The sequence below is a fragment of the Patagioenas fasciata genome, chromosome 16 (genome assembly GCF_037038585.1).
Source record: "Patagioenas fasciata isolate bPatFas1 chromosome 16, bPatFas1.hap1, whole genome shotgun sequence".
NCBI lineage: Eukaryota > Metazoa > Chordata > Aves > Columbiformes > Columbidae > Patagioenas > Patagioenas fasciata.
Genome location: NC_092535.1, coordinates 9,040,691 through 9,065,467, shown reverse-complemented (window position 1 = coordinate 9,065,467; position 24,777 = coordinate 9,040,691). Strand labels below are relative to the sequence as shown.

General features: G+C 43.1%; 1 protein-coding gene across 1 annotated transcript in view; it reads left to right on the top strand.

The window, feature by feature from the left end:
* CDH4 (cadherin 4) overlaps nucleotides 1-24,777 on the top strand; it is a 433,344-nt gene that overhangs the window by 240,790 nt on the left and 167,777 nt on the right. Inside the window, exon 3 of the mRNA XM_065849749.2 lies at nucleotides 21,042-21,265. Within this exon, the coding sequence (XP_065705821.1) occupies nucleotides 21,042-21,265 (224 nt within the window). The remainder of the gene's footprint in view (nucleotides 1-21,041; nucleotides 21,266-24,777) is intronic.

Below are 24,777 nucleotides of genomic sequence, written 5' to 3'. Positions count from 1 at the left end.
AGTCTCCAGCCTGGGGGCAGCTGGTGTGAGCTTTGTACGGTGCTATGTAAAATCTCCTTCATTTTTCAGTGCAAATGACCCGACTCTTTAGCAGCGATAATTTCTCTTCTTGTGCTGTAGCGGTGCTAGCAGGAACCAAGCTGGGACAACCTGCAAGACCAGCCTTGCTGGTCTCTCCCCATTTTTTGGAGGCTGAGGAACATGAGTTCTGCACCCTCGGTGTGTTTAAATGTCTCCAGTGGCCGTTATACAGAACCAGGTGAAATCCAGTCCAGGGCACTGATTATTTTTACTGCTGTCCCTCTAAGGCACTCATCAATATTAACTATTCCTCAGCAGACGCTCAGGGCATCATTCCCAGGCTGCTGCACTGGGTGTGCGAGGTCAGCGCACAGCTCACCTTGAACTTGGGCTGGAAAGACGTGGGAAGTGTCATCCTGTCATTAAACCGTGTGACACTGCAGGGGACAATTCCTGCAGATGTTACGTGTAGGTGAGCTGCAAGTCTTCATCACACACCGACGCTTGCTACTGGTACCAAGAAATGGCTAAAATTGATGTTTTAGCCAAGTATGTTCCAATGTGCTTTAAAATCTTCAGAATTAATCAGTGAATTGTCAGAGAGCTTTAGACTTACTACTTTTTAATAGTATTTTTTATTACTTGCTAATTATAAGATGGAAGAGGTGAGAGGCACAGCTAGTATTATAGTTCCTTAAGTAAATCAGAGCAGAAGGTCACAATAAATTGAAAAGTTATTAAGTGTGTACTTTACTGGAGACATAATGCTTATCATTATAAAACACAGGAATACAGATACTCTCCTTTTTTTAATGTCCACAGATGGCACGAGCTAATTATTCTCATTTGTATAGCACCTTACACCTCTGTAGATTTTTTGCAGAATGTTGAAAAACAGATGATCACGTCTGTTTTTGTAGCTGTGTGAGAGTTTTTCATTAACAAGATCAGGCAGGACCATCTGTGTGTTCTAGTAAAAAGTTTACCACCAACAGTGAATTCAAAACTTTCAAACAATGGGTGAATGCATAATTTGTCATGCGCGGATACAGCGCGTTGGCCAACAGCCCGTGCGGCTTAGTCACAGGTTCCTGAATGCATTTCTTATCTATCTTGAGAGGGAAAAACACCAGTCACACTCTGTTATTGACCAAACAAGGTGTTCAGGTTTGTGGCTTGTATGTAGATATATGGATTCACCTGCTCCGCACGCAGGCACCTCATCCAGTGTTGTTAGTGGGGAGGAGGGAGCCCAAAGGATGCGGCTCCGCGGGAGCAGCGTTGCCTCCCCTCCGTACAGGGAAATGTGGGCAGTAGCCTGGAAATGTAAAGGAAGGTGCAAAGGTAGTTTTACATCGTGGGTTATGTGTTTTCTCCTCTCTTCCCCAGAAGGACAGGCAAGTCTGTGCACACCTTGCTGAAAATACGCTGCACAGCGTAACTTCAACCTGAAGAAAAGAGTGGTTGGAACATGTTAGTGTTGAATACAGCTGATGATGGAATGAAGAAGTGCATGGCAGTTAATTGTCTGCTAACCGCGATTCTCTCAGAGCGTTGTCCCCATCCTTTCACACTTCCCATGCAATTTCACGCTGCCCCTGCGTTTTCTCACCCTCCAGCTGCCTCTCCCACTCCTCTTGTGTTCAGTGCGAAGCACTCGGTGCTTGGAGGCAGCTGCATGCAGGACCCTGTGCAATCCAGACCGCAGCTGCCCTCCATTCTGTGCCAGGGCAACTGTCCCCAAAATGTGGCAAATGTCCCACAAAACAAGCAGCCACTGGGCAGCCTCCTTGTGTCCCTAACCAAGGGTTGTGGGTCACGGTGTGGGGGGCGTCTGGGGAGATGGTGTTCAGCGCGGGAAGGACAATGAACAGTGAAAACAGATGGGGGCAGAGATGTCTGTGTACTTCAATTTTATTTTGTCACTTGTGATTGCAGGCTGTTGGACGCAGGCTGGAGCGTTGAACAGGCGCTTGACAAATCCTCAGGAAATGAGTGATTTGTAACCCTGATCACTATCAACTTCCAGTGTAATCTCTGGTTTGTTCCTCTCCCTTGTGAAGTTGTCAGTGTTCGCTCAGAGGTTGTACGGCTTGTTAGCTATAGATGTATATCGCTCATTAGAGGTAGAAACGTGTCTTGTCTTTCCAAGGGAAGCATTAACAATTCTACTCTGCAAATGAAGGGGTTCATTTAAGTCTCTTCCTGCATTCCTGTGAAAAATTGTGTCTCATACACACGTGTCCTCGGCTGGTCTTGCTTTCACCAGGGTACAGGAATTTCAGAGAGGATTTCATCTCTGAGTGTGGTTCTTTAATGAGAAGAAGCCTTTGTGTCCTACATAATCCACATAATTAGTGTATTTTGGAGTCTGTTCAGATGGGATTTTCGAAAGCTCAGTGCATGGGCTACTCTCAGGTTTAGTTTTATTGAGAGACTTAAAACTTACTGCAGGCTAAAGTGAGGAGCTTTCAACATCGCCATAGCCGGTGTGAGAACAAGTGTCCGATGTTCCTTGGAGTGTTTCGCAGCTTGGCAAACGTTCTTGGATGAACCGTTGGACTTTTCTCCTTCCCGGGTTCCCGATTTTGCAGAGGGGGGGTGGTGATGCTTTGTAGCACAGACTTTTCTGCATTTTAATTGATGACTGGCGTGTTTTGGTATTCAGGGAAGAAGTCTCACTTGAATTATTGCTTTGTGAGATTATTGTATTTAGAATGGCATGTGAGGAATTTCTTCACATATATTTCATCTTCTCTTGGTATCCTTCATCTTCCTTGTTCATATGTCCAAAATGTAATTATAAGACGTTTCCTCAGGAAATCAAAATTCTAAGTGGACCCTTTCAAGCCATGCTTGAAATTTGGGGAGTAGGAGGCGCTTACTTTTGTTGCTTCTTTTTTCACTTCATTTGTAGCGCAGTGGTATTTAGTTGTAGGCACCACCATACTGGGAGCCATCCAAAATAAACACAAAAAACTCGATCCTCGCCCTTGTGGGTTTGGCAGTTCAGTGTTAGGCAGGACACGTTTGGTGGACGGAGATGGGACAGATGGGACGAGTCCTCGGGAGCAGAGACGAGGATTTCCACGCAAGAGGCGATGGTCCAGCTCACCGGCTGCGCGGCCGTGGTGGAGAGGGTTTATTTGCTCCGGCAAAAGAGACATTTTAGGAGGGGTGAGGTGAGGGTCACGTTGCTATTGGCTCCCCAGGAGCTCTGCCAAGGTGATGGAGCAGCAAGGGAGAAAGGGCAAAGCTGCTTGGTTTGAGTATTCGAAGGAGGAAAACCCACTGTGTCACTGAATATGACCCAAATCAGCTGGGTGTAGAATTTATTTTTCTGATGATAATCCTGGTTTTGTTGTAAGTATAGTTGGTTGTAGTCCGTTTTGCTAATCCCATACCAGCACCACCCCCCAAAAACAAATGATGGAATGATTCATTTATTGGCTGGCATATAATTTTTTTATAAAAACATAACCTTCTAAAAACAGCAGTCAGAACATTTAGGTGCAGTATTGTCCAGCCATGGAGGATGCAGGAGTTCATTTTCAGATGCTGGCATATTTGCAAAAAAAAATTTAAACCTTCAGGATATACTGGTGCCTCTTACAATTTGAGGATTTTAGATCCAAATACAAAATGTGCTTTGCTGCACTTTTTTACCTTGCCCTGTCTCTGAATTTTTAATGGTAGGTGTGCTTCCAACTAGCACTCAGCATCCTGCTTTCTCATTAAACTCAAAGGCCAAGGACAGATCAAGTGTTATGGTGAGAAGACACATAGCAGGAAAAAAACCCCACAAAACAGCAACCCAGAGAAACCCATCCCAGTTTGATATTTATTGTCTCTGTTAGCACCTGAAAGGTATTATTAGCTAAAGCATCATTCCTGTAGTTATTTATTCAAAGGCATAACTGAATCATTTTGCAGACTGTGTTATATTGTATTTTAAATTAATTAAATAAAAGTTATTTGTCTGTGCCTTTATCCCTACTGGTTACGTTCCGCCAAGGCTCCCTGCCTCCATAGTTGTGCTGTAAGATGATCAATAGTCTGGTGATGAGCGAGCTCTCTGCCTCCATAAGAGCCGAGAGTATTACTATGGGTGTGATCACTTTAACTCAGTATTGTGGGATGATAAACTACCTTTTAATAGAACATTAACATTAATCTAAACAAGATTAGTGGAGCAAAGCATTGTACGAATAAGCTTGCTCAATTAAAACAGATGGCCTTCCACACTGAATGCCATTATGTTAATAAAACCTCCCCTGCATTCCCACACGCTCGCTCGTGTGAGTTCTCTTTTCTCCAGTTGCAAGGAGTGTGGTACATATAAATTTGCTTAGCTGTGTGCTACAGTACTCATTTCATCATCTGTTACTCTGAGAGCTCTTCAGAATTTCATATTTATCAAATTATTTCTGAATGATTAACACAAGATCTTTACATTTTCTTCTAATTACACGTCTGTCATTAATCTTCACTATTTCTTTTGCCCCAAGCATTTTAGAGAAGGTGGAGAGTGATACGATTCAGCAATTAGAATCAGCTGCAAGCATGATTAAGGCTGTCTAAAACCAGGGAGAAGAAAAAATCTGAGACTGCAGCAACATTAATGTGTAGTGTTAGCTGAAATTAATGATCAAACCGTGCATCCTAGCATCTTAATATTGTCTCAAGCAAAATGGCTTTACATGTGGAAGTAACACACAGTCACAAACTAATCACTATTTCCCCCTCAGACAAGCTTTTACTGTTCATTACTAGAAGAAACAGAGTTTTGTTGCTTCAATATTGTATTCCCAAGGTTGAAGCACAGCAAAATAGACACAGGTATTAGGAGGCCTTAAGCTTTTCAGAATTTTTCTAAATTCCTCGCTTTAAAGAAACCTCTTAAGAAATAATTCATCTCTAATGCAATCCTTTCAGCCCATATCGGCTAAATTAAAAGGTGGCATGAACAGACATGATTTCACCCCCTGTCCCCACAGCCTGCCTTGTTGCTAAGATGGAAGAGAATATTTATTATAGTATTCTATCTATCTAGAGCTAGACAAAATAAATCACTAAATACTGTTTAGCTTAAGTTTTAAGGCTTGAAGCTAGCAGGTTGTAACAATGGAATGAGAGTTACTGCTTTCTCATTTCCTTATCCTAGTGTATTCTTTGCAGACTTGGTCGTATTTTTGCCTACGTTTGCAACTCAAAACAGTGTCAGAAAACTACCTAAATTCACAACCAATGGAGAAGAATGCTGGTCAGGAGGTTGCAGTGTAGTTACCTACCAGTCCTGTGGATGCTCATCAGAGTGGCCCTAAACCTGCTGGGTCTCTGTTGCCTCTTCGTTCCCTGGCAGACCAGGTAAATTGGGGAAATACCATCTTGAGATCCAGTCTGGCTGGTCGGTGTCAGTCTGGTATTGGGAAACAAGATTTTAGGACAAACAGAGGCTGTTAATTATTGGTGAGCACTGGAAACTAGTTGATGGATAGGGACACCAGTGCTCTGACAACTGTGACGTAAACGTAAATGAAATTTAATGGAAAATCATGTATGACTGACAAATCGTTAAGTACAATCTAAAACCAACTAATACGCTGGTGGGAGTGTTGGCTTTTTGTTTCTCAGGTTTCCCTGGCTGGCTTTTCCATAAACTAGGGGCTGAGATGTCTCCAGTTTGTAACTCAGAAAGATCAGCTTTCCAGTAACGATAAATGAACAGTAAATCACAGGAGAAAGGAGGAGGTGTTTTAGGAGTGCAAGGCTGTTCCAGAGGATAAGCTTTCTACCCTCACAGCTCACGGAGTTTGCAAGATAAGGGTTAGCTCGTGAAGAAATACCCATTCGGTTCCTCGTAACAGCGAGTGCAGGGGCTTGGTACGAGTCGTCAATCATTGTCAAAGCCCAGTGGTGCCACGCGTGGCCCAGAGGTGTGTGAAGGGAGCTGCAGAGCCAGCTCTCACTGATTTCCCTTGCACCAACTGAGCGCAGCTGAATGGGATATTGGTCCTTTGCTGCTTAAGCAGCCAGAAATAACAGGGTAGAGAGCTAACATGTAATATCACTGCTCCGTGGGGCGTTGTGTAGCGCGAGCACCCGAGGAGGAGGAGGGCTGCGTAAACACACGACAGCGGTTTTTAACAAGACAGCCTGTATTTTTCTTCCTGAAACTACTAGTTGGGGGGGATCTTCCCCAGGTGGTTACCTTCCTCCCTGCTACCTTTTCATTTCACAGCTTCAATCCCTTTGGTTCTCAGGGAAATAAGCAGCTGTCAAGCCGAGCGTGCTGCAGGTCGGTGCCACGCAGGTGTCCTGGCGCTGGACATCCCACCTTCCTGTCCATGCGCAGTCATGGGGGCCCCTGGTGCGGCTCCATGGCCTGTTTTTCACCACCTGAGGACACAGGCCACGGTGTTTCAGGAGGTGCATTCGCAGGGGAGAGTCCTGCCAAGAAGGACTTGCCTGTGGCAGCCAGGTTCAGCACCAAAATTTGCTCATTTTTGTTTCAATTTTTATAAATATTCAGAAGAAGGTGAAGGATAACTCTAAAGATCTGGATCATCCTTGTTCAGGGCTGGTGGTGTGGCTGGTTGGGGTTGAGTGGAGCTCAATGTCTGTCACATCCTCCACGGAATGACCTGGTTGGGAGAGCAGCTCACCACACCACCCAACCGAGTCAGACAAGAGCGATGGCAGATGGCCAAGGAGAATAATTTACAGCATAATTAACTAACTTATGCATGTAAGTGTAGTGACTGAGCATCAACTGGTGCCTATGCTTGAGCACAAAAATAATCAAGGCCATGTCTGTCAGTAGTGAAATATGGGATATCTTTTAAAGCCCACGACCCTCATGTTTCATACAGACAAGATAAAGTTGCTGACATATCAATGAGCATGAATCAGAAGGGGTTGTTGGATGTTTTTATCCACTTTGGACAATTTTCAGTAACAAATTCAGATGACAAGAGTGCAGGCTCTTGCTAGTATTTGCATGTGAGAAAAAGAAATGTGTTTTGGCACCCACATCTCAGTGATGAGTTATTAGTGCACGACTACTTAGAAACTTTTGGACTTCAGAGTAATCAGAGGAACAACTGGGGGAGCAATAGGAATTCTCTTCAGACAAAGTGAGGGCAGTGGCTGGTGAAATTTCGATGGTGTTTTATTTTTACAAAGAAGAAATATGGTATTGGAGCTGCAGATAATTCCTCGTGGTTAGTTCCTCTCTTCTTTGCTGACTTTTTTTGTTACTTTTTCTGTTTGCCCAATGGTCTGTGCGAGTTGTTCATACTTTTATTTTAAAGGTCAGAAATGTCATTAAAACTGTATGAATTATGGTCTGAATAATATTTTTGTTGTTTCTTATTTCACCTTTTCCCAAGTTTTTTTATTAAAAAGGGTAGAAGATGGTTAGTTTTAGTGGACATTTGCAGGGGGGTTGAAAGCTTTGTTTTTGATTAATTCAGGTACAGCGCCTGGTAATAGACATGAAATTGCTGGTTGATACATCTTTTATTGTCACTGGAGGTATGGGACAGGAGGAAAATGTAGGACAATTCCATAACGCTGGCAAAATTCTTCATGAAACCTATCTCCATAGCATAATCTGTTACTAGGTCAATTCAGTCCTAATATTGTAGACATTTTAGGGCAAAAAAGAAGAAAAATTTCCCTTGTAGGCTGAGTCAATAATACGAGCCATCTCTATACATGAATACTTTAATTTGTTTAGTGGAGTCTATTCATGCAAGTAAATTTTGCAGCATATACCTATACAGGGAGTCTTTTTTTTGTTGTTTGGATGGTTGCTTTTTTGTTGTTTTTGTCTTCTCCTTACTTACCACACAGTAGAAGAGTAATGTGATTAATGAACAACTTGAATTAATTGGAAAAAACTGAGATAAACAAGTGCCCGTTCTTCCTCATCTTTGCATATTAGCTTAAATTGAGACCCGACCCACGATGAATAATTAAATAGTAAAAATTAAACTTGTGGTCATAGCGGTGCGGTATAAATGAAGGCCTACGTGTTCTATGAAGAGGTTTATTTTAGTAGTTAGAATAAATCTGAAGGTGTCACTTCATCACGTTACTAACGAAGTGTTTACATTGAGCTAGACATCACTGACAGCAGTAGCTGGCAGTCCTTACTTGGGCCTGGTTTTGAAAATAAGTGCAAACGTGTGACAGGAAAGTGTTGAAGTGCTGCTGCCCGTGTTGGTAACGGGACGTCAGAGCCAACGCAGCGGCGTCCTGGGGCTGGTCCAGCTGTTCCCTTCACATCTGTAAGGAGAGGGTGCGTGTCTCAGCATCACACAGTGATACCTCGTGGTAAATTGGGTTTGTTGTGTCTTTAGGCTGTTTGCGTCTGTGTAGTTTGTAAAAGAAGTAGGAATCGAGGTTTGGTGGGGCTCTCTTTGATATCATTCATCACGCCTGTTTAACCTTTAAAATATATCAGCCAGTCGATGTTTCTTTTTCAACCAATCAATAAATAAATAAAGAATAAAATGACAACCTCAACGCTGACTTTTATGTCTTCAAATGGCCAGACTTTCATGTCAGCTTAAAACCCTCACAATTGAGCTGATGCGGAAGGGGACCAGACAGCGCGGTGATGGGCAGCACTAAGAAAACTTCCGTGGAATATGGTATTTTGTAATCATGTTTCCTCTAGCAATCGCTGTAGAATGATAAATAGTGAATGTCAGTGTGGATTTGGAAGAAGAGAAGGTTTCTGTTTAATTAAAAAACAGAGATAGAGCCAAGGTATTTCTTACATTGGTGTTACTCCACCTCGAGGAGTTGGGTTTGCACTGTGCGCTCACACTGGGGTGAGGGAGACTCAGCTATCGGCCCTTTTTGCTTTCCAATTTCAGCAATTCAGACATCTCTGGCAATTGTTGTTTTCCATCATATTCTCAGAAAATATGTACCATGAACAGGACAGGATTTCTGCATTAAGTGCTTGGACCTGAGCTGCCCGATGGTGTGTTGGGCTTGCATGGATGAGGACTGCGGCTCCTGCTTGTGTCGGACTGTTTAACATTTTCAGAAGACTCAGTCATTTAATAGAAACGTTACGACATTTCCAGAAATAGGTTTCAGTCTTTTTGTAAGATGGGGAAAAAGGTTGGTTGGGTTTGTCACATCCTTTGTTTTTTTACAGGATTAGTTTTGATGGATGGAGCGGTGGCAGAGAGTTCTGAAGTTTGCAAGTGGTATTTATTTACTGCACTGTATGTTCTTTTATAGAGGTAGTTATTCAACCATACAAATTAAAAAGTCACTTCTAAATCAACTTATTCTCTGAAAGATCAAGAGTTTCATCAGAAAGAAAAAAATAGGCAAAAAACTTCTCAGTATAAAGCCTTCCAAGTATTGCATTCCTGAAATACTTGGCATACTCTTACCCAGGGGAGAAAGAATGTTTAATTCTTCAGGCACAGGCTGGATCTGTCTCTTCTGCAGGGAAAGTGCCACCTTAGAGAGGTTCTTTAAAATGTTGACACTTGACCATTGAAACTGGCTCAACACCCCTGAAACAGCCTCCGGGAACAGTCAGAGAGATGAAATAAGGAGTGATTTTTATTCCTTACCAGGCTGGTTAATACTAGGAGCAGTAGTCACTTTTGTACTCTCTTTTCTTTGGGGTTTTATTGTAATAAAAAGCAATTTCTTCAGTCTCATCCTATTCATGAAATCAGGTAGAGGCTTGCTTGCTCATCACCGGTTTCAGTGCTACTTTTACTTCATCTAAAAACTCAGTGAAGGGATTTCCTTAATAAAGGCCATATGCATATTTTAAGTATGTTTTTGAACTATTTTTAGAGCCTTGAGTTTGTAGTTAATAGCATAGAAAAACATCTAGATGGATAAAACAAATACAAATATAATAGTTACAAGATCTACTCATAATTAAAATCCAAGGGGAGCGAAACATGCAATAAATCAGAGTTTATATGAACCAGATGTTGTCTATTTCGGGCAGTGGTGGAACTCCATGTGGATCTCAGAGATGAGGCCGATGCTTTGTGGACAGTAAAATACGCTTTTCTAACAGCATCTGCTTGCCCGTGTGTCTTGTGCCAGACTCACACACCTCCCTCATTTGCTGCTCTTCAGCCCAAGGGTGGCCTCATTTTAGCCTTCTGCCGTTGGATACTTTATGGAGCTTGATGGTGTTTAAAAGCTTTAAAATGGAGGGAAGAAGAGTTAGTTTTCTGTAAGAGAGAATCCACACAGGTAGTGCGGTGCTGCTGGTGAAGAATCGCATCCTGCTTCAAAGAAGTGTGCCGTTGTTGTAAGCGTTTTGCAATAACAGTTCTATTTTAAAAGCAAAGTGAAAAAAAAATCTGATCTATCAAGGCTGATGCTATCTGTGCTCAGGAGCAATTTGATCATAACCCTCTTTATATCTGTCTCTTCCTCCGCCTGAAGTTCCCTACCTTAAAAATGAATTTGTTCCTGAGATGACTCTCACTGGGGTAATCTAAACTGGTCTCCGCTATCAGTGACATGGGTATAATGACATTTTACAACTTGTCTGCTCCAGCGCATCTGAGGAATCCTACTGCTAATTGTTGTGTTATCAGCTGCCCACGCAGCCCTGGGGGAACAAGGGTCCCTCTCCAGGGACCTCCCTGCTCTGCTGTCCCCTGCCCAAATCCACAGGGAGACACAGGACAAGGTGGGCTCTGACCGACCCACGGCTCTGCACGTGGGATGCTACCAATAGGTGGTAAAATGCAGATTTTATTGCGGCAAGACAATGTTTTCCTTTTGGATTCTGGGTTTTGTGTGCTTTTGGAAAGCATTTGGCAGCCACAGCGAGACTGTTTACAAAAAGAGCAGAACTGGTAAAGTTCAGGTTCGTGTTTGGATTCAGCCCCAGCAAACTGAAGCTGAAGCTGTGCCAGACGTTTGAAGCTGCCAGACGACAGTTCATCTCAAACAGAAAGCTGAAGAGGGGGAAAGAAATTTGTCAAATGTATTCCATGTGGAATTTCAGGCAATTTAATTTGATTCACTACACTCTGAAATGTCTTGGACTTCCCTATTGTTTCTATACTTTAACACTAAATTTGATACCTTCTGGGATCGTCAGTGCTTTGTGCTGCATTTGTCACATTCTGTAATTTACTGGCTTTAGTCTCTCTGCATTTTAATTGACGGGACTGAGCCCTGCCAGAAGCACTCTGGTAAATTTAAGGTTTCTAGCTGAATCCTGAGGTCATTCTTCAGGCGGGGGGAGCACTGCCTTTCTGTTGGAGACCACAGCAGTCAGAGGGGGTAAACGTGAAGGAGGAAAGGGAAAACTATGGGGAATTGCATTCCTGTGTCTCCACTGGAAGCATCAGCAGCCAGAGCACCGGGACTGCAAGGATGCAGCTGCCAGGACATGGTCTGGTCAAGAGTGGCTGCAAAGGTTCATTTTTATCCAGTGATGACCAACACCAGAGAGCGTGGAGCTGTGTCCCCTTGTGGTTTTGCTTTTCCAGCTCATTTTCTGCTTTGCGGGTGAATTTCCTGTGACCCTGGGTCCGGACGCCGCGGCTCTCTGCATCCACGCAGCCTTGCCATCTCACGACGTGCCCTGAACTCATTACCCACTCAACTGCACGTTCAGCATCGAGGCCACTTTCTCTTCTCCTGCTCCCTCTGACCAAGCGCCAGAAGCAAAACCCAGGCCTCCATCTGTAAATAAAATTCTCTGAACTCGTCCAAATGTCAAAGCAGTTGAGCCCACCAGGTACCAAACTGTCTGATTCCACATAGTATTTCTGTTGAAGGCTTGTGTAGGCTGCAGCTGGAGGTAGAGACTGCAGCTGCTTTTTGTGCAGGCAGATGGGCAGAGGGACACAGCAGCTACAGATTAAATAAGCTACCCTGCCTTGATTTGTACAGATAATGAAAATTTCTGTTTCTAATATTCTTGCCTGAAACACCTGTTCATTTACTGCATTGCAATTTGACTCCCTGGATCAGTGCACATTTACTCCTGAGCCTGGCTGAGGAAGACAAGAACAGTCAAGCCCGAAGCTGTTGGTGTTTACACACAAGTCAAGTCCGTGAGAAGTTCAGTGTTTTTACTGGTGTGTCTGACTTTTTTTCCCTGACATGTGCAGCCTCTGTTTCTGGGTGTTGAGAGTTTGTTTGTTTTGAAGAGTGTGAGGAGCGAGGAGCCCGAGGCGATCTGACAGGGCTACACTTGGAGCATCTCTCAGCTTCTTTTCCTAGGCTGCAGCTGGCCTGTGTTCACTTTTTTTTTTCTCCATAAAATCTTCTGCAGCTCCCTGTGTCTTTCAAATACAGTTCTGGCAAGTTGAAAAGAGATCTGTGACAGAGAGGAAAAACCCCCGGGGCCACCAGTCGCCATGGCTGGAGCGGATGGGAGCTGGCAGGGATGGCTGTGGTTGTGCTTCCCTGCTCCCCATCCCAGCTCCAAATTTAGGGATGTTCCTGGTACCCACAGGGATGGGCTCTCTGCCTGGGAGAAGGTCCTTGGGGCAGCACACTTGGGGCTTTTCTCAAATACAGCCCCAGCCACCACATAGCAGCTCGCAGGGATGCTCCTGCCAACAGGTAGGATGGGCAAGCAGCTGTTGTCACCTGGCGATTGCCATACAATTACATAGGCTCTTCCCTTTATCTCATTAAGCTACCATAGAATCGATAGTTTTTCCTCAAGAAATGCATGGTGATGTTTGAAATCTTTTCCCATGTAGGTAATTTGACAAACATGAGAGTGTTGTTAAAATCATTAGCGCTAGGGGTAAAGCCTCCAAATAAAGTGCCCTGGGATTTATTTACTCTGTGCTGTAGTAATAATAATTAAAACACATCCTACTGCAGGTAACTCCCACAACTTGCACTTTGCTCTGAAGCTGAGAAACTCATTGATTAATCCATGGGGTCAATCAGTCCATCTTGTTTGGAGAGTTAATCATAGAAAGCCTCTGCACCAGGACCGAGAGTGAAACAGGTTTATTTACTGCTGCTTAATCAGAGAACCCAAACTCTCCTGTAGAGTGGTGAGAGGTTTGTTTCTACTTAGCCTTTAATTGCAAAATGATCTCATTAGTGCCATAGTGAATCTCAGTGCTATCCTACAGATGCCTGGGATGTAAAGAAGAGCAAAGAACAAAAATGGCTGCCCGTAAAAATTCATCACTTGCCAAGAAGTGTGGTGCACTTGGTATTTGCAAGATTACCCAAACCAGGCTTCTCTTTATTAGCCTTTTAATCCAAAGCTAAACCATCAGCTGCAGCCCCCAGTGCCTCTTGGTTTACCTCACTGTTAAGAACAGAGCAGGGCTGTCCTGCTGAAAGGACTGTGAAAGGTTTTTTGTCTCAGGATAAAGATGTCTGTTGAGAGCAGGAATGGAAGCCAACAGCACGGTTACTCTGGTGCTCACCGAAGAAAGGGCTAATCCTCGGAGTTATCCCAGCTAGGGGTGCTGCTTTGCAGGGGACTTCAGACCATATAGGTGTCCTTATTGCCAGCCTCTGGCATCAGTCCTGGCTCGTTTATTAGTTAATCATTTCTGAAATGTCTCAGCAGGGTGATTGGAGAGTGACAGGATCTGAATGGGCAATGAAATCCCAACTAAAGCCGTCATTGCCAGAGGAGGTGCTGGAAGCCCAGAGGTGAGGTTGCACACCCACTGTAAAGCCCCGAGCATAAAAAAGCTAAAAATGGTGAATAACGTCTTCAACATGGAGCACTGACAGATGCAGGTTCGTGTTCTTGTGCTGGAGAAAAGGCTTGAATGCGAGTTCCACATCATACAAGTCCAATTCAAACTCGCTGCCCTTTGAAATCTGGATAGTATCTCTCCACCTTTGCAGTAGGAAGCTTCTGGCTTGGATTTAGAAAACTGGGGATTAAAAAGGCTCCGTTTAACCCAATGCTAAATACCAGAAAGAGAATAGAGGGGAATATTCCCTTTACTAATACTTGTTTCTAATCAGATAAAAATAAGTGGCAGTGTAGGAAGAATCCCTTTACTAACTGCCAGAACATGTCGATTTATCAAATTTTTCCACCGTTGCTCTTTTTTTGAGCTCGCCTCGGAGCTGACAGTGTATGTTTTACAGTGCAGCAAGGTAGATTGATTGATCCTAAATAGAACAGCCTTTGGGGTCTCGAGCTGATGTTTTAGCTTTGGAAAAAAACTGAGTAAAGCATGTTAATGTGGAGAAAGGAGCCTGGTTTAATTGGACCAACTCCTGGCTTGCTGAAAATTAATGGCTGGCTGGCTGCTGCCAGAGTGATTCATCTTTTCTATCATGTTCTACAGTCCTTCTCTCCAGGGGTCTGTACTCCCCTCCAATTCCAAAACCAAAAGTGAAAGATACTTTTTTTTTTATCCTTCTTCCTTAAAAATATGTATTTTAGTTGGATTGGCTTCCGGTAAATGAAAAATAGCGCTGGCAGGAATATGAAGGAGGCGGGCAGTGTCTGGAAATGGGGTTTTGTTTACTGTGGGGCTGGTTTGGTTTTGTTTGAATGGGATTTAGATTACTATTTATCTTTTTTAATGCACTGTCACCTCCTCGTTGCTCCTGGCTGACTGTACAGGTGGCAGAATGGCTTTCTAAAGGATCCCGATTTAAGTGTGTTGAAATGTATTGTTCCTTCTCTTTTTTATCTGGCCACGGAAACAGAAACCCTGTGTAAGCAAGAGCTGTTAAAAGTGAATATAAAGCTGGAAAAGGTGTTGAAAGCATTTAGGTGGCTCTGGAAATGAAAAGATGAATTTTCCGTGTACTTCTGGCCACAGAAATATTTTATTTTCTTTTAAATAAATGACATGTGCATGAACAAGACTCTTCGTTTCACCTGTCAAACCTCTTGGAGGTTTTGTGAAAGCAAAACCAGCCTGCAAATGAACATGGGGTAGTTGAGCATTTAATAGTGTGTGCCCCAAACCTGCGTGGATAATGTGATCACAGAGGGGGCTGAGCTTTGGAATTCAAGGTGGGGAAATTCAAAATGTACTTTTAAATGGAAAATACCTTTACGTGCCGTTTCAAATCTGTCTTACTTGCTGCTGGAGATGAATTGCTACTCCTTTGCTGATTCAGAGGTGTCGCCAGTAGACTGGCACATGGAGTCATTTCTAACAAGCATGTAGTAGGCTGGGAATGTCACGAATCTTGTATTTTTGCATATTTCTTATAGGAGGATTCACTGTAAATGAAGATTACAAGAAGATAAATAAAGATTTTGTTTAACATAATTACATATGGCAAATTGCTATGGTAATTTATTATTATTCCAGTAAGGCAAATATTACCAGTCATAGCTCAGAGATCATAAATAATGCAGTGGAAAACTGGATGTAATGTTTCACATTGACCTGAGATGCGGAAGATGGGTAAAATTGCAGCAGATTTCTCTGCCATTAATTGCAAGAAAATAACATGAAGAACATGCAAAATCATGTTAAATATTTTCAGCAGATGACAGACTGTGGGGCAGTTCATTAATTCTCCTGACTCATTCAGTATTTCTGGTTTTTACTCTGAGAAGACTTAATGAATCATCAATGCTTTGTGAAACCAAGGGTGTGAATATGCACGTTTTTGTGTACATTCAAATACCAGCCAACATGCCTCCATTTATCTCCAACAGTTTTCTGTATCAAAGCATTTTCTTAAACTCTGTATACTCTTAAACTGGATCACTAGGGATATGTTTATTAGACTCTGAAGTAGCTGTTTGAATTGCTGTTTTTACCTTTTACCAGCAGATTTTGTTTCTCCTACGGTGCTATAAATATTAAATAAAGACACTAAGAGTTTATTAGTGTAATATTTTTTGTGGGGACATGGTTGAAAATGTAACCTATAAAATTAGTAATGGGAGGATGAAAATTATACATTGTTTCTACCAGGTTTTACAGCCATCATTTTGTGCTATTTATGCATTGTTTTTCTTGTACAGAAGGTGAGGGCTCTGAGTTTCATTAGCTGAAAATCCTGTGGTACCTGGATATATCCATCGTTTTAGTACAAGAGAAGCAAAATCCTCTTGCATCCCTTTCAGCATCAGCCTTTTGCAGACAAGATATTTTAATCCCAGAACTCCACCACATATTCACATTTGTTCATAGGACTGCATTTTTCAAAACAATTGCAATAGTAAGTTGTGTGACATTCCTTATTCCTTTTTTAACCCAGTGCTAATTTGGCAACACTCCAGTGTTTTATAGGACTGAGAATCTGCCCGTTTGCTTTTTGAAGTGCCCGTAAAAGTCCATTTTCCCATTTAAAACTTTTGTATTTGGTTAACCTGTACATGGGTGATGGAGGCAGCACGATCCAGTGGTTTGGATGAGAAACGGGCAGCCTGAATTTCATTATTCAGTTCCCAGCTTTGCTGGGGGTTTCCAGCGTGGCCGTGGGGAATTCGCTCGGCTGCTGTAAACCAGTTTTCTCACAGAATTGCAGAGGGGTTGTGCGAACGTAAAGAAAGATGCCTCAAAAAATGTGGCCACATAAAAGTTTATACTATGTACTTACTTTCTCAAATAGATGAAGCTTTCCAATGAGGCACAGTGCGCTCGGTTTCACATTAGCGCTTATTGGGGAAATCAGTTTGTGAGAAAGCAATGCGCTCGCTGCGTGCCTGGGAACGCGTACGTGTTTTCAGTTAACTGGATGGTTTCATGCCTGTTCTTAGACAACGGGTTCCTGTCCACTAAGAAACTGGTTGGGTTTTGTTTATTTCTGTTGTGGTGACATGCAGAGGAATGCTGGCCAGGGCTGATGGATGAGTGCAGCCATAGGGGAGCATTGGGCCAGAAGAGCCAGGGCAGGCATACAAGTGATTTGCTAAAGATCACACAAAAGGGACATTTCTGTACATGCTCGGGATCCTGCAGGTTACCCAAACAGCTGAAATTGCCAAAGGTTACAGTTAAGCCGTCTTCGTCTTAATGGTGTTTGCAGAAGTGGTGCAGGGGGTGGATTTGGCGGCTGAGATTTATGTCGCGCCGGTGTAAAGGGAGCAGAGAGAACCCTGCTGTAAATAGGGGTGTCTGTTTGCTGCTTTGAAGTTCATCAGTAAAGAAATATATTTGCAGGGATAAACCCTGACACTGTGGTGAAAAACAGAGTCCTGAAGGGACCCATATCCTGAACTGTGGGATGATGTCCCACCGGGGGGTATATCCTGATAAATAAGTATTATCCCTCATGCTCTTCCAGCCCTGTGCAGCCTGCCAGAGGGGGCACTTTTTAATGGTCTAGCAGAAGTTAAAGGAGAATCCAAAAGAATAAGGTTTAAAGTGAATTCTTTGGTTTATACCATTTATAGTCCTATTAAATTCAGTATATTTCTCAGACATTTGGGGGGCAAGGAAGTTCAGTGTATTTGTACGTCTTTCAAGATCCTCACTTGATCGTTTGACTCTGTCCAGCTAGCTTAACAAGCTAAATAATAAAAGGGAACAATGCAAAAGTTGAGGGTTTTTTCACCCTGTGTCTTTTTTGAAGAAAAATACTAGGTTTTGTTCCTCATGCCCAGCAGTTTGCTGTCGACTCCTGTAGCTTCTCTGCCCATCACTCAATACCTATTTCAGCATATCAAATTGTCATAGTTCCTCCTTTCATAGAGAAGCAATTAAAAATGATGAGGGTAAAGGGTTAACCCTAAAAGCCTGCTAATGAGGGTGCTTCTTGGCTTTCTTTTCATCAGGCATTTGATGCTGTTTTCAGCATAAGCTCTGGATAAGCATCACTGAACATTTTTCCAGAGTATGTTAAAAAAAGGCTTTTTGCCATCCTGTAAAAAATGATAGATGTGTGGCTCTGCTGTTTATCTGAAATCCTAATTATTGATGCTGCAGCTCCTGAATGTTAAATTCATGCAGTGTTGTTCAGGCTTCAGACTGGTCAAAGAAAGATGGATTTATGTCCACAGAGAGATCTAAGTCTACTAAACAGAGCCAAAGTTTATTTGTTTATTTATTAAATTATTTTAAAGTCAAGAGTTGCATCAATTTAAATTAAGTAGACTTAGAGAAAAAGAAGCAAAAAAAAAGGCAAAAGTTTTCTGTCATTGGATGGAATTTTTATTTCTACTTCCATGAGACCAAAGAGTAGAGGTGAGAGGTGGAATTTGAAAATACAGATGAGACCTCCTTTCCTTGAGCTATGATATGTATTATAGAACAATAGTGTGATTATTTTTTTTATCCAAACCTATAGACATACATTTGGGGAAAGAAAAAAAATATATATATGATATGTGTGTGTGTGTGTATATATATATAACAGTGCATCTCGATGGTCATGTAACATCCCAAGGAATCATTTTCACAGGGCAGCCAGGAGGATGAGCACAGGGTTTCTAATGAGCGTCCTCACAATCGCGTGGTGAAGGTGTGAGCAGTTCAGCTACACCGTGTTGCAGTTGGTTTTCTACGCTGGGTGCAGGCAGCGCCTGGAGCAGCAGCTGAGCCCGGGGATCCCAGCGGTGGGCTGCAAAGGGGCTGAGGGGTCTGGAGCATCTTTCTTATGAAGAGAGACTGAGAGAGATGGGGCTGTTCAGCCTGGAGAAGCTGAGAGGAGTCTTATTGATGCTTACAAGTATCTCCAGGGTGGGTGTCAGGAGGATGGACTGGACTACTTTCAGTGGTGCCCAGCGATAGGTTGAGGGGCAACGGGCACAGACTGAAGCACAGGAGATTCTATCTAAACATGAGGAGAAACTTCTTTACTTTGAGCATGCCAGAGCACTGGTCCAGGCTGCCCAGAGAGGTTGTGGAGTCTCCTTCTCTGGAGACATTCAAACCCCACCTGGAAACAATCCTGTGCGATCTGCTCTAGCAGGTGGGTTGGACCAGGTGATCTGCAGAGATCACTTCCAACCCCAACCATTCTGCGACTCTGTGATCCTCGATGAGTTTCTGAATCATCTCCCTTGTGTGGCTGAACCTTCTCAAAGCCACTCGGGTGAGCCACGGCCTGTTGCTGCTCTTCACGCCCCTGTGCAAGGTGTGATCCCTCCTAGTGACTAAACGCTATGGAATCCATACATCCTTGAAGCCTGTTTGTGCTCACAGCTCCTAAGGACTCTTCAAAGAGGACCCAATTGTGTTAATTCATTGCTCAGCATTCATCTACCTGTGCTACCTGAGAAAAGCAACGTAGGGCAGAGTCGTTGCTTGTTTAAAAAATTAGACTTAATTTCTCTCAGGCTTTTCTCTGTCTCTAGTCAAGTTTGTTTTAAACTAATGGAAGTAATTAGCGAGTCACAGAGGGACTTCGTCTGAGAGGTAGCCATTTTTAGATAATGGAGCATAAAAGTCGACACGGTGACATATGACACCGGAGCAGCATATTGGAGCCAGGCGCTGCGTCTTAAGCAGATGTTTAAGTACTCTGAATACTGAAATCACGATGTATGCATATAAGAAGGGATTTTTTTTTCTCTCAGACTACTAGTACACTGTAGGGCTTTCTTTTAATCTCAATAAAATCAAAGTAAGCTCTGAATTGTTTTTAATGTGCAGTCATTATCACTCCTTTCTCTCTTCCTCGGATGTCTTTTTTGTATATGACGTGTGGGTACTTCAGGACGTATGGATCGAACTGGCTTTTTGCATTGCCATTACATAGCGGAGCAGCGCAGTAACGCACCGACTGATGCACCTCATTTCTAAGAGCGCTGATGGCACAGAGCTGAAAACAGATAACGTATTAGCAGCGCAGCACTCGATGTGTTCGCATGTATTTGTTGTAGCGGTGCATGCGGGGGAGACTTGCAGAAACTCTTGAGAGATGAAGATCTGGCAGCGGGGTGTTCCCCGGGGGATCTCCAGGTGCCTCACAGGCCTCTGAGGCCATCCCGCTTTTTCTGGGTCTGGGTTCTTGTAGGTACCACCGAACTGTGTGTGTTTCAACCTCACTCGGTTCTTTAGTGAGTTTTTACTTTTCAGACTAGTCTGAAAACCAGCAGGTTTTCCTTCTCTCGGGGCAGGCCAGGAGCTTTGCTGCCGAGCACTCAGAAGCCGCAGCATGAGAACCCGTGTAGCCGTCCTGGCTAGAAAACCGTATATCTCACTTGAGATGTTTTTATGGGTACAATATGTTTTTCCTTCACCGCATGTGTGTTCCACCCCATGGATTGCTCGAATGGCAGAAAGTGTTTTGTTTCCTATGTGATTAGCTGCAGGTTCAATTTCTATCAGATTTGTCAATTTTGTCATATAATAGTTTGGGTTTTTTCCAGCCTAATGTATGTGACATGTTTCATAATGCCAATAAAAATAGTTTTCAAACTAGGCTGTGAAAGAAATTGACCAAAAAAACCACTGAAAATAAAAATATCAGCAACTGGAGAGCTTTGATCCGACAGTGTAGGCTTTTAAATGGCATGTCGAGGGTTGTGAAGCCAAGTCTTACAGTTCCTCTTTGCAGCAGCTGTCATGTGGAGGGGTTGGCCAGGGTGGGATCACAGCCGTGGTCGGGGGGTCTGGTTCCCATAGCAGATGCCTTCTACAAAAAGGTTTAGATTCTATTTCTTGGTTTGATTTTTTTTTTTTTTTTCTGACAATGGAATTGTTATGGGCTTTTGAATTTCAGTTAAGAATGTGCAAATAGGCTATCTGGTAAGTAGGTTATTGAAGGGTTAGGGAAATGAAGAACATTTTGTGCAAAAAAATACCCACAGTGTGGGTAATAGACTCCAGTCGAATTTAAAAGATAATGGCGACAAGGGAGAAATCCACTTGTAGAAATGGGGAACAGCTGTGTTTGAGATCTAATGAAACTGTATCAAATACTTTAAAAATGGCTTACAACTTCTTCCCTGGGGAACGGAGATAAAACACAAGAGCACTCCTGAAAGGTCGAAGAAACAGTTAAATCATTTCCTTGATGGTTATTAGAGATATAGAAGACATCAGTGAAAATTAAATGTCTGAAACTTGTATTTGATTGCTTTCCTTATCACGCCAATCTCACACGTTTCTTCCATCACTTATTCTCTGTTCTAGTAAAATTTAATAACTGTGCTGGTAACAAGGGAGTTCGGTACGAAACCAACAGCCTGGACTTCAAGGTGAGGGCAGATGGGACCGTGTTCGCTGCGCACCAGGTGCAGATGCCCTCCAAGCAGCTGATCCTGGTGGTGACCGCGTGGGACCCCCAGACCCTGGGCAGATGGGAGGCAATTGTCAGGTTCCTGGTGACAGAGAAGTCACAACACAATGGGCACAAGGTAAGAAGTTTCCAGAGCTCTTTTTCTTATTTCATTCTTCCTTTAAAAGTTATACACGGCATTTGTTTGCATTGCCTGGTCTGTGCTTCCTAAGGGAGTGTCCAGGTAGGAGAAACCATGAGCAGCGTCAAATTTCTCGAAAAAAGTCCTTGAACCTCTCTGACAGAAATGATGTTGTACAGTGCAGGTTGTACACCTACACTAAATGCGTTTGCATCTCACTGCTAATACTCACTCTTGACTTGAAATAAAACCTGCAAATGAAGGGTGCCTCCTTCCCTCCAGAGTCAAAGTCAGCCATCTTCTTGAGGAAGGCCATGTGAAGCTCACATTTCGTTTGTGACGATGTAGACCTGGAGTTGTGCACTGGCCGCTGCTGCCATGCTGCTAAAACATCTCCCTGGTTTTCACAGTGATTCCTTTCTCTCCACGACCTGAGGGCTTCCAGAGGGGGGATTTGGGCTTGTTCCCTTCCGAGGCAGGAAGAAGGAGTGTTGCTGCTGCTGATAAGGGACATATGCTTGCACACAGCACGGGCCAGCGAGGCAGCGAAGCATGGTGTGGCACCGCAGTGGCGAAGTCCCCTCCGCTCAATGCCAGCATCTTCCCTTCCCCACTGCTGCCGAGCAGAAAGCCAGCGCCGTTTGGTATTTCGGACAGAAGGTCACAGATGCTTGCTTTCTTTTTTAGTTTCATACACGTAGCTGAAAAGCAGGAAGGATCTGTCCCTCCCCAGCAATCTGCAAGCAGTATTTGCCATTGTAGCAGGGGACTGCTCCGTGAAACCGTGTTTCCACTGATCTGCCCCTCGAGTGTCTCTCTCTGTTCCACCTCTTCCATAGCATCTTCGGTGGCACCAGTTCTCTACCTTTTCATTTTCTCCTCCTTCCTTTCCAGTGCTAGTCTGGGCTGAAGATCCTGAGCTACACTGAGTAAATGCAGTTGTATTGTCTGGTGCCTACTCAAAAAAAAAGAAACAATTCTGTGATGGTTGGGTGGTTACATTTAAACAGGATTTGGCAGGAAATTGGTTGAAGAGCCTGATTTATTGCTGGATCTTGAAGACCCGCAGAGCAAGGATGAAGGTGTGTGTCACCAGGGAACAGTCACGGCTAGTTCAGGGACAAGCAAAGTCACTCGGTCATGGCTGTAGTTTGGATTAATGCACCGCAGTGATTGTCAAAATAGCAAGACTGGCCTCTCCTTCCCTCCTTCCTGCAGCGCTGGGGCGGAGAGGGCAGGGAAGGAGGGGGAAAGGGACTTGCGGTGCTGTATTGCCAGGATGTCGCCATGTGAGCCTGTGCCATTTGGGAGAATTTTTGCCACGTGTGAGACAAGAAGGAAGAGACTTGCAGAGCCTTAAATCTAGTGGTTGCCCGATGGGCTGACCCCTGAGATTTTGCATGGCTTAGAGTCGCATAAATACAATCTTGCTGCTCTTCAGTACGACTCTGGCTTGTGCAAGATATAATTAAGCCCTGTATGTTATGTCAACTGTATTTGCCGCTTTCTAACCAAAGAAATACTGCTGCCTTCTAAAAGTAATTAAATATTGAAGGAACAAAGCAAGGTGTCTTATATACTGCTTTAAATTTCTTCTCAGCATAGCAGAAAGAAAACTGAATAAGCACACATTTCTGCTTTAGTAAAATATTTGGTTGGAAATTAATCTAATGTTAATGTAAGCTGAACTCTGGTTCAAAACAGAGAGAGCTAAGCTTTTTAAAATTCATATCCCTTCTGTCTAAAAGCCTTATTAGTATATAGTTTGAGGCTGGAAAAGTATGAAAAAAAGACTAATGACAAGGTCGTAAGCAGTTTTATTGTGGGTCCCTATAGCAGGCATCAGACTTGTGTTTTATTTAAACGCTTGGGCTTTTTGCAACCAAAATAATCCTTTGTTTACTAAAGAAATAAATACGATTATGAGATTACTTTAAAAAATAATAGTGTTTATGCTAAAAAAAAACCCAACCTAACAATATCCAGTTCAATGTGTTTCAGGCCATGACCCTAATATACTACATTTCATGGCTTTTACTAGAAACAGATTTCACATTTGGGTTTGTATAGTATAATAGGACTCAAGCAGAAATACATAAATTTTTTTAAAGACATTTCAAACTGTTATGTTATATTCAGGATATGGAAATGGCAAATATGGGAGAGAAAGGAGGAGGTGACATGAGAAAGGGAGAGAGACCAACTGACGCATACATCCATTTTCATTTTACTTTGTAAATTTGTGACTGATTTTGTGAAAACGCCAAACAGTTCCCAGATATTAAAAATAATTGGCATGAAATTTGCCTTACCTCACGTACTCATCTCTGTTCGCTGGTACCTACAGCACAAACATGTCCTTCTGCCTTGCTCGCCCACCCCCTGTGTTTCTGAGGGTTTCTCCGTGACTGATGGTCCTCAGCTGGGGCAGCCCCACTGCGTGATGAGAAGCTCGCTGAACCACCTCTGAAAGCATAAATCCGATTCTTTTTCACAGCTATCCATGGATTAAAGCTTAGTGGAAACACGGATAACCATTATTAGGCATTTGGTTTACTACGGAGGTTAATACAAAACAAATGTTATAAGAGAAGTCAACATCATTGAGATGCAGACTGAGGTTTTGGGGGACCAGGAGTGAGATCCCTGCTCTGCTGCAAATTCCTGGTGTGTTCTTTGGGGAGCAAACCCAGTCTCTATAGCCTGTCTGCAAAATGGGGGCACGGAGGATAAAGCCCTCAATATGTGATCCTTTGGCTTTGTGATCCTTTCTTATCACAACAGATGACTGGAAATCTGTGTAATGGGCTGGGAGAGCTTTGACGGTGGCCAACATACTTTCAAGGTGGCTACTGTTGGGATAGTCGTCCCCTTGTGTGCTTTCATTGCAAAATCGGAGGTTTTGGTGTCTCGGATCCCAGGGCTGTGCCATTACTCTCGGTGCAAGGTGGTGTTTTAATGGTGAGTGACCCAATACAGTAACAGGTTCCCCTCCTTCATAGTGTTGTCCTTATAAATGTCCTAATTGCTCTGGATAACTGAATAACCCGGGATAATCAGCACATTTTCACTGGCAACCACAGTAATGAAAGAATTCTGACTGCCATGTTAAAGTTTAATGGTAGTAGGATGAAATGGTAGCAAAGAAGGTAAATATTTTTAAAATGTATTTTATGATACATGGAGCATACGTTTTTCCCTCCTCCCCAGCAAACACGTGAATGTAAAATTTTTTCTGGTTAATAGAAGTGGTGTTAGTAACTAGGAACTTTTTTTGTTCAGTCTTGCAGGAAACCTGATAGCAATTCAATTAGAAAATGCAAATGAGGTCACATATTTCCCACAGGAGTGCTGAATTACCCCAGAGGAAACTGAGCAATATTCTAGCATAACAATAAATACTTAAGATAAAGTTTCTTGTACTGTTCTTGTCTGGATGCCTGTTGTTGCAATTGAAAGCATCAGTTGGACCTGTGGGTGTAATTTGGAAAGAAGAAGAGGAAGAAAAT